This window comes from Montipora capricornis, chromosome 10, assembly GCF_036669925.1.
Source record: "Montipora capricornis isolate CH-2021 chromosome 10, ASM3666992v2, whole genome shotgun sequence".
Taxonomy (NCBI): domain Eukaryota; kingdom Metazoa; phylum Cnidaria; class Anthozoa; order Scleractinia; family Acroporidae; genus Montipora; species Montipora capricornis.
The window spans coordinates 6,456,782-6,466,781 of record NC_090892.1 but is presented as its reverse complement, the minus strand read 5'-3'; the positions used below and the strand labels follow the sequence as shown (position 1 = coordinate 6,466,781).

General features: G+C 40.6%; 1 protein-coding gene across 1 annotated transcript in view; it reads right to left on the bottom strand.

Annotated features, from left to right (window-relative positions):
* LOC138021605 (uncharacterized) overlaps positions 1-3,994 on the bottom strand; it is a 5,987-nt gene extending 1,993 nt beyond the window's left edge. The window contains exon 1 of the mRNA XM_068868511.1: positions 1-3,994. This exon is cut by the window's left edge and continues 1,993 nt beyond it. Coding sequence (XP_068724612.1) covers positions 1,569-3,953 — 2,385 coding nt within the window. The 5' untranslated portion in view covers positions 3,954-3,994 and the 3' untranslated portion in view covers positions 1-1,568.
* Between the last annotated feature and the right edge of the window lie 6,006 nt (positions 3,995-10,000).

Sequence of the window (10,000 nt, the reverse complement as noted above, 5' to 3'; positions counted from 1 at the left end):
GATAACATAGCAATAAACTATAGTGAGAAAATAATGTCTCTACTGATTTCTGTAAAACGGTGCCCCTCAGAGATGCTGATAATTGGCATCCCATTACTAGTTCAAGCTAATCTGGGATTGCTGGAAACTCAAATTGCAGTTGATTTTCTGATCAATAAAACATTTCTACAAGTTTTTTTACTGAGACTTTTGCCTTCCGGTTGTGGATAGCGAGAATGCTTCTCAAAAAGCACTTCCATATTTGAGATTACTTTCATGAAGTATGGCGATCATCAGTCAAGCCTTAACGACTGCAAGCTAAATTTGTAAATTTGTGAAAAGGACTATTACAAGGTTAACCTAATTCAGTCCTGAGAGCCAGACTGATAGATTATACTCTGTTTTAAGCCCATTCAGAGAGTGTCTAATCGGCATGGGTGGGTGGGTCGTGGGTCATGGGTTGTGGGTCGTTGGTCCCTAACCCTAACCTAACCCTAATCCTTTTTTTTATTAACGACTGGAAATTCTCGAAACAGACAAGACCTATAGCTAAGACCTTAGACAAATTTGCACCGAGCACTGAGGGAGCTAATATATATCTTTTTTTTTATCTTCAAACAAACACGACCCACCACCCACGACCCACCTACCCACGACCCACCCAAGCCACGCGTGCGATTTAGCCTCACCCCCCATTCAGTCCTAAACTGCCCCAATATTTATGAGTAAAATTGTCTGGTGTTAAACAGAGTGAAATCTGTCACTTCTCACACTTTGGAGTCAATGGGTTAATCCCATGCAAGTATCATTTTGAAGTCTGGAACATCAAAGGACTTCTGAAAAAGGCACTTGCCAAAGTTAACAATTTTCTCATTCTTGTTCAAATACTCCATAACTGTCTCTTTCTATGAAATGGTCTTTTCCATTTTAATAGCTTGGATATATGTGCATCAAAAATAAAATGCACAACAATGAAGACCCACGAAGCAATATTATTTTTTTTTCACTCTGAAAAATAATATTGTGGAAAGCTATACAATGAACTTATACATAACATTCGAACTTCGATTATCCAAACTCATTGGGACAGCAAGAAAATAGTCCAGATAATCGAAAATATGATAATTAATGAGATCGAAGCAGAATGCATTCAATTAAAAACAGCCCAATTTAATACATGTGTACAGTGTATTGTGATAAATTATCCTACAAAAAAGTATTTTAGTTCCCACTAAACTGCATGCAAAATCTCTAAATTCAAGTTCTGGTACATGCAAAAAATATTAAACTCACTTTGCTTTAAAGAAGAGTAGAATGCACTTCTGCTTCATTTGGCAATTTTAAAGGATGTTTTTACTGGTAGAAAAATCATTCTTGTACATCTTAATTGATATTCATGAAAAAAAATTGGGACCAGAAAAAAATTCCAGATAATGGAGGTCCAGACAATTGAGGTTTGACTGTCAGTACTATTATCCCCTCAGCCTTATGCTGGTTGTATACTAGTTGATGAACATTGCATGCATGCATGGCTTGTCTCCTTTCCTGATCATTTACATTTTGTAACACACATCACAGTATATGGTAGCTTATAATGTCCTCTTGGCATATTGTTTGATGAAATCTTTCACATAACTCTTTGCTCTGATCTCTTCTGCTTGGGATGTATGATTTGAGTTCTGGAAAGCAAACAAAGGCAACCCACCCAGCAGAAAAACAGCTAATGCTTGGACAACGGTGCTAGCTGCATTATACTCTGTCAGTGACATGACAAATAAAAATACCACCACAAGATAGCTTCCAAGAGCTATCACCTTCAAAAGTTTTGCCAGGAAGATTCGTTTGAAGGGCATAAGCTGATGAGATGAAGCAAGGAATATATCCAGGGGGATGCTAGGAACACCATACTCATCAACAGACACGAGGAAATTCTCTGACTTTGATCTTGAAAGAGAAGATATTGATGTTGTTCGCCTTTCTCCAGCGATCGGGCCCCGGAAGGTATCTCGAATGTTTGCTTCTGCTTTTGTGATATTATCATAGTTTTCACACTCCTCAAAAACAGTGGTCTTCAGTTTTGTAAACTGTGCATAATATTTGTTTACACCCCTTATGCTGTATATGGCAATCCATACACCAAGAACAATATAAGGAAGGTAGACATCTACGTAAAATAGAAAGCCCATGATTGTAAAACCTGTTACGCCTCCCAGAAACATAATATTGAAGGTAAGGGCGACTGCCAACATGAAATATGATGCTTCTACGCAAATGCAAAAAATTATAAACATAACGTACAAAATGGGAAAGGATGTTATCTTGATAAAAGAAGGGATTCTTTCACAGCACGGTGACTGGACCTCAATCCGAAACAGCATTTTCCAAATACGGAAGGCCACATAACTAACTGGAAAAATGTACAGAAGAATAGCTGTTGTGATGAGTGCAGCCCAAAGAGGAAAGAATAGGAGTAGAAAGACTCCTGTACAAATCTTTGAACATAGTTCATTGCCACTGCCATTCTCGGATGTATCCGCATTCGAGCCAAAATCAGCATCCTCTTCAAAAACATCCAGTCCACACAACTTCTGTAATGGGTAGGTTACAATTAAGAAGACAAACTTCCAAAACTTGACCTTAAAAAGGCAGTTTAGATGAAAAACCATGTTTTCATACATGAGCTGGAATCCTCGCTGGTCTGAAGAGGCCACTAACCCTTCAGGTTTAATGAATCCAAGAAATGTGCGTTCATCTTTTCTCCCTGAAAGCCGTCTAGCAAAGTCAGGTAAGGTTCTAGGGATTGCAATTGCAATGCAGATGAGTGCAATGCAAAAGCAATATGCCAAACCCAATGCAAACTGCCCACCACTCTCAATCATGGTGATAAATGCATCTCCAACACCGAGCAACTTTCCCGTAGATATTCCCACTTCTTCTTTTTTAACGTATGCATAAATACATCCTTGCAGAAGAGGAAGAGAACTTAACAATATGACAAAAAGGCACCGGCATAATCTTGACAGAAAAACGGACTCTGTTTGTTCCCGCAGAACATCCACTATTCCTCCATCCAATGCAAACAAGACCTGACGTGAATTTAATGCCATCATGTCTAGCACTGACGCCCCTGAATCTGACATTTCGGATTCTGTTCTGGAAAAAACTGCCCTTGATCTTAATTTGGGTCCTCTTTTGAACCCTTTGGGTAAGTACTTAAATAGTAGAGGTGCAAAAAGTCCAAACACGATTGACGATGCCCACAACAACCATATGGCTATCTCAACCCATAGATTATCCTTAATTTCCTCGCCACAAAAGAATGAGGAATTGCTTTTCCGTTCACAACATTCATACCCCCCACCTTTCAGTTTATCCCAATCCTTGAAATTTACTTTTCGCATGCAGACACTTCCCACACGTCCAGTCAAGTTATCCACGATAGTTTTAGCGATCAAGTTCGACAAACAATCACCGGACAAGTTTGCAAAACATTCTACAGGCGTTGAAGTTATATTTAGATTCACACTGAAGGTTTCTCTTGTCAAAGTTGTCAGCGAAAGAATATCAAAATCGTAAGGCAAAGTTGCCAGAAATCTTCCTCGTTGGTTTCGCAACCAAGCCCACTTCTGTTTATTCTGAATTTGAGAAAAGGAAAGATTTAAGTGCTTTTTCAGCTCGTAATTTCCTCTTACACCCGTTTTGCTTCCAACAGTAACGAACATGAAGATAGCAATGGCATTTTTTTCAACCATTAAACTTCGGAACGTCGCAGCTTCACTAGCGTTCACTGCAAGTGAACAGTTCAAATTCAGGCAGCTTCCGGCTTCCGAATCCCATGATAAAGAAGAAGAAAGTGGTTTATCGCTTCTCGTTTCCTTCACAAAAAGGCCGCTTATTGAAGAGGCCAGGACACTTCCCACAAGGAAAGAAGAAAATACTGAAATAACGACTAAAGAGGCCTCAATTTTGGCCATATCAAAAGTACGTGACGAAGAGAGTTGTGCTTTGCACGAGACACGTTAAAGAGTCAAACAATGTGTCATATATAAAGGGTGAAACAAAGTCATACACACCCACCCCCACCCCTACCCCTCCCGTACCCTACTCCCTTGAAAATAGGGACACAAAATGAAACGACCAGAATTCCCCAGCAATATCCCGCACCATCTGAATTCCTGTTCGGAGCTTACGAGATTTGAACGGAATCTTGAAGATTTTTCCGAAAGTTGATACAAAAAACGCACAATAACTGAACAATAATTCATCAAACGCTTGAAATAGTTTTCACTTTTCAAACAATGTTTATTTTACATTGAAAGGAAAGTTCATAGCGAACTATTTGCGATATATCAAGGAAATATCAACGGGAATTCATAATCTCGATGGCAAAGATCAAAACTGGCACGCAGATTTGAATACTAAATTCAAATTTCAAAACTACTTGTCAAGCGTGACTTGGCACCAAGTAGTTACCCGTGACTTAGCTTGACTAGACTACGAGCAGTCCCTTTGTTTTCTTATAGTCCGTCGAGAGCGGAGCGAAAAAACAGGCCGCGCGAAACTTGGCCGCGCGAAAGCTGGTGTCTGGGCGGAAGGCGAAGACACCAGACACCAGCCCAGACACCAGCTTCCAAGTTTCGCGCGGCCTGTTTTTTTCGCTCCGCTCTCGACGGACTATAAGAAAACAAAGGGACTGCTCGTAGTCTATAGCTTGACTGCAAGAAACGACGACGGCTACGGCAACGTCAACGCCAAAAAGCGGTAATATTTTTACTGGGTTGCCAGTATGGCAAACCCAGTTGGGGTCTGTGTTTAGTTTGTTTGTTTTCTTTTTTTTCTTTTTTTTCTTTTTTTTTTTTTTCCGTGTCTGTAAAAGTCTTGCCTGTCACTCCCCTGCTAAGTGGTGTCTTTGTGCATAGAGCCTTCTGCGCCTATTCGCTCTGACGAAGGGCTAACGCTCGAAACGTCAGCTTTCATAATCTTTGTACGGTGGCCAATTTACATTATCAACTCCGTTGATATTACCAAATTTTTGTATACTACTTCCCCACCGACGCAGCACCACAGTTTCTTTAGAAACTACCCTCTTCGTATTTTCTTAGGATCGAGAGGGTAGTGGGAAATGCGTAGATTTCTCTGGTGGACACAGTAGAAGGATGGCAATGGCGTCGAAAGTCATGTAACGCGAATGACGTTTTAGTGGATCTTTGGACAAAATATACCCTTATGAAGCTCAATAATGGCAAGTCAATTGGATACTGAACAAGACAGGCGGTGGAATCTTAAAAGCGACGAGTAATGGGCTTCGACAACAATCTATCGCCCGTCGAGCCGAAATCAAAGTGAGCTGTATTTTCCTGAAGTACATGGTAATTTGACACGATTGAGTTTCTTGTCTTCACGCACGCAATGAAATAGGAAGAAGTTTTCGCCTCTAAGAGCAAATATGTTGTTTGTTTCAATACATTTTTCGCTGGAAAAGGATTCTGTGGTATTTTCTGCCTTTGTGAATTATAATATCATGTTGTGTATTGAATTTCCGAGCTTAAGATTGAAATGTGATATGGGAGAAGTTTTTTAGTATTGCTCTGTAAGCAGGAAGGGTTCACAGGCCTGTTGGAAGCGTGCTTGAGTTTCAACAAAATGAGCCCCAAAATCAGTGAAAACTTGTGACGCAGATGAATAATAAAGTAGCTGCTATTTCCAAAATGATGAAATTACCTGGTGATAAATAACGTCGTACGCGTCTTGGAGAGTAAACAAGAGTTACAAAAACCCGGTATCTTGCCATCATTTGACACAGATGCTTCACTGATTGGCGAGTAAACATGTCGCGCTAACTTAATCACGGCGCCCGCTGCGGCCATGTCACTTTCGATTTTGCGATTTATTTGAACGTAGCAAAAATCTCCCAAAATGTTTGTCGCTGATCGTAACTTTTTATATTCTATATTCACGGTTCAAAATTAATGTTGTTTTCATGTCGTAAATATTTTATTCTCGATCGACCGTCCCGGAAACTTCCTTCTGCTCTTTCTAAAAACTGTGTATCAATAGTTATTTGCTTTTGCATCAATATTTGTTTTGCATAAAGCAAGCTAACAAAATCTGTACCTTGCTGAGTTCGCATTTGTTAGCGTTAATAGTATTTTCGGTCAGATGCTTCTGTTTAATGAGGGGTTTATTGTTTTGGTATTGTTTTGGTATCTTGACACTAACCCCGCTGAACAGGGGGGTTAACTTCAGTGAACTTTATTATTACAAATCTGTCAGATGCTCAGAGGGCACACTTGTGGTGAAAAGAAGTTGTGAGGGAACTTGAAAATTATCAACATGTCAGCCCAGAAGCCAATGTTTCTCGCTTCTCTTTTATTTGTTATTCTTCAGAGACTGGAATGCTGTATTTCAATACCACACAATTCAGTGCCTTCTGATTTTCTGTAACACGTACCACAGGCAACCCAGTGTATGCTTCACGGAAGCATCTCGTTGGTTAAAAGTACCAAAATGATCGTGCTGCACGGGTTCCCTTCCCACTTCGCCTATATTTTATTTTAAGCTACCTTACACAGGCCATTTTTCTGTCGTAACTCAGAAAAAGATCCGTCACTTTATCGAGCGCTACTGCAATGATTTGGACATCAAACTAGTCTTTTCCTCCCTTAAGATAGGCAACTTGCTTGGTGTGAAAGACCCTATCCCTGGCGGGCTTCGTTCACGTGTGGTTTATAAGTTTGTATGTGCGGGCTGTAATGCCTGTTATGTCGGCGAAACAACCCGGCATTTTTCCACACGCGTGCGTGAGCACTTAGTCAATGATAGGGCCTCTCACATTTTCAAACACCTACAGAATTCCGAACAATGTCGCGCCCCGTCTTCAGGGGAATGTTTCCATATTTTAGATCACGCCTCTACGACTTTTCAACTCAAGATAAAAGAAGCTTTTAATATTCAAAGAGAACAACCTTCTCTTAATCAACAACTGTATCGCGTAAATCTAAAACTATCCTTTTAATTCTCACATTGTCAAGTTTTATGTACATTCCGTTGTTACTGGCCAATTAGCACTTTTTCCGACTTATAAATTCAACTTAACGCTTTGTACATTAATCAACTGAAGATGACAGAAGTTTCTGTCGAAACATGTCTTGTAATTTCAAAAGTTTTGTCGTTTTCTTTAAATTTCTGACTTGCCTGCTAAGAGTCAAGATCATATGGAAATACCTGGAACAAAGCGTTTTATTCCCAAAGGATTTGAATTGAGTACAACATTTGGACTATGTTTATTCTTCCGCAAAACTTGGTTTTAAAACAGACACTTTTCTGACGCTGATGGAGACTAGGTCAGTTTGGGTAAATCTTACTATTAGGTAATGGACTCCTGACTAGTAGTAATCTCGGATTATAAGAAAGCGACGTTTTTGAGCCCTGGACAGCAACTGAAGGAGAGCTCTTTTCCTATTTAACCTGTCTCCACACTACCACGTTTATATTGTTAAGTATCTTTTCACTGGTAGAGAGATCATTTTGAAAATCTGGGAGAGACCACTGCCCTAGCAGGCGAAAACGTTCACTTCCGTTTCCGTGGTTAGATAACCAGGTGCGGATCTAGGGGCGGGTGCAGGAAGTGCGTATACCACCCCCCCCCCCCCCCCCTTGAAATGACTTGCGGCTTTCTAATACAACTGGTATTCTGCAAAATCCAGTCAGCTACACATTCCTTAGTGGTGCACCCCTTCTAAGAAAATCCTGGATCTGCCCCTGTTAACGCTCGCTAATGATGAAAAAGAGACTGACATTTTTGGACTCCATAAAGCGCGCTGCAGGCAAAGGCAATTTCTATTCTATTTTTTTTTTTCAAAAAAGTAGAAACTGCGATTAACCACGATTGACAGTCTCATTTCCAAGTTTTCCCTCTTCCCGTGGAGTACGGCACAGGCAGCCCACACAAATATGTGTTTTACAGAAAACGTTTGGAAATAGGTGTTGTTCATGTGTGAATTGTTATACATTCCTTTCTGACATCACTACATCCTCTCTATTTATCAATTCACTTGCCTGATCTTATTCCCTTCTTAGGTCTAAATATGAACGACAAGTTTAAATTTTGACTATCTGTGAGTTTCTTTGAACATAAACCAATCAGAATGCTTGGTTTGTTGCCTAATTACCTCTCTTCCTCTCTTCTGCATTGTGTTATCCGAAAATAAGTTTTCTCAGAGCCAATCAGATTAGCGAAATGTTGCCATAATGAAGTGGATAGATATTGTAGTGATGGCAGAAGGATTCAAGAATTCATGCATGCACGACGTTTATTTGCAGCAATCTGACGTGCTTACAATACTACTCAAATTTATCTCATGCCACACGTTGCATCTAGACTACCTGTGGTTATACAGTATAAAAAGCGGGTCGGTACACAGCTATTACAACGGCTCTCGGGATTGGTTCAGAAAACAATGGACACAAAGAACAATACAAAAGAAACCTGACTGTAAGAATAATAGAGCTGCGTCCTAAAGGGATCCAATGAAATTAGAGGTTGTAAAGAGATGAGTCCTATCTCTAAAAAGCATATGATTGGCTTTGGATGATTTACAGCCTTTCACCATAACCAAGGGTACCAGACCCTGCCTCCTCCACGGGCTTTCCCAAGTCGGAAAAAGCTGCCTCGTCCCCAGTCGCTCGCGATCGATTATTTTGTGGAAAGCGGGGGCCGCTCGAAAGGGCTCTCGCAAGGTGGTTTCACCTTCAACTCTGATTGGTCCATTTGAATTTGACCGCGCGCTGGCAACACGACCCTCCAATCAGAGTTGAGGGTGAAACCACCTTGCGAGCGGCCGTTGTTGACTGCCCGGTCACAAGCCTCTGAAGAAAGCCAAAGAGGTGAATTTTACGGCAAAGTTTTCGTTCTTCGCGAGTCTTTCGGCCGCCGAAACACACCTATTTGGAGTGAAATTTATTGGGCTTTATGGAACTGTTGTTTTTATTGCGATTCGGGACTTTTCCTGTTGAGGAGGAAACGATTTGTGGAGTGAGGTCTGGCCAGCGATGGATGGAGTGGTCGGCCTTCCCATTCTTTTAGTAACGGTTTCCGGATAACTTCACTAAACGGCGTCAGAATGGCTCAAAACTCGGCACAAGAGACAAGTTCGTCACACATTTGAGGTAGGAAAACTTTATTTCAAATGAGATAGTTATTTACACAATTTTTTACGATCGGTGATTTTCCCTTACAATTCTCTATATACACAAGCTGTCGCATACACCATGTATTTTCAGCTTGGAGAGCCTGTGATTGGTGCGGTGATTTTTGCTTGTGAGTGGGTTTTCTGGTCAGCTCATGATATGATGACGTCAGTCACCGGTAGAAACATTTCACTTCCTTAGCGACGCGCGACAACCGTGGACAATAACTGTGCCGGTGTACGTTGGATCAACTGGCTTGATCTGATCGGCGTAATTTCAAGTTGCACCCAAAGAAGGCTGGTTTGGCCAGCCCAAATAATTAAAGTATGTACATTCAACTTGGGCAAGCTACAATAATTATTAGGACCGAAATTGATTAATTCTTCAGTTTGAGTGATCGTTTTCCCACACCTGCAGGAGGCCATGTCACCTGGAAAAGGTGACATTACTAACAATACTTGGTGAGCAAGGCTGTTCGATATCTTACGTTAAAAAGAGATTATCTGTACGGGTGCATTTGGACACTCAATATGTTGTTATTCACGGAGAAAAAAGAGCACATGGAATCAGTTTGGAATTTTACTATGCGAATCCGAAAACCTTGATCACTTTGATTTGATTTTGACATTTCCCCTTGTGAAGCAACCAATCAGAAGCGACATAAAACCACAAACGTTTAGTCGGAGTTCTCGCGTAATTGGCTTTTTGAAACACAATATTATTTCATAAATATTTCTTGTGTTCACGGTTTTCGGATTTTCACAGTAATGTCACAGCCTCACCAATCAACGTACACGAATTTGATGAAAGTGATATGTTTTCCCTGCATGTA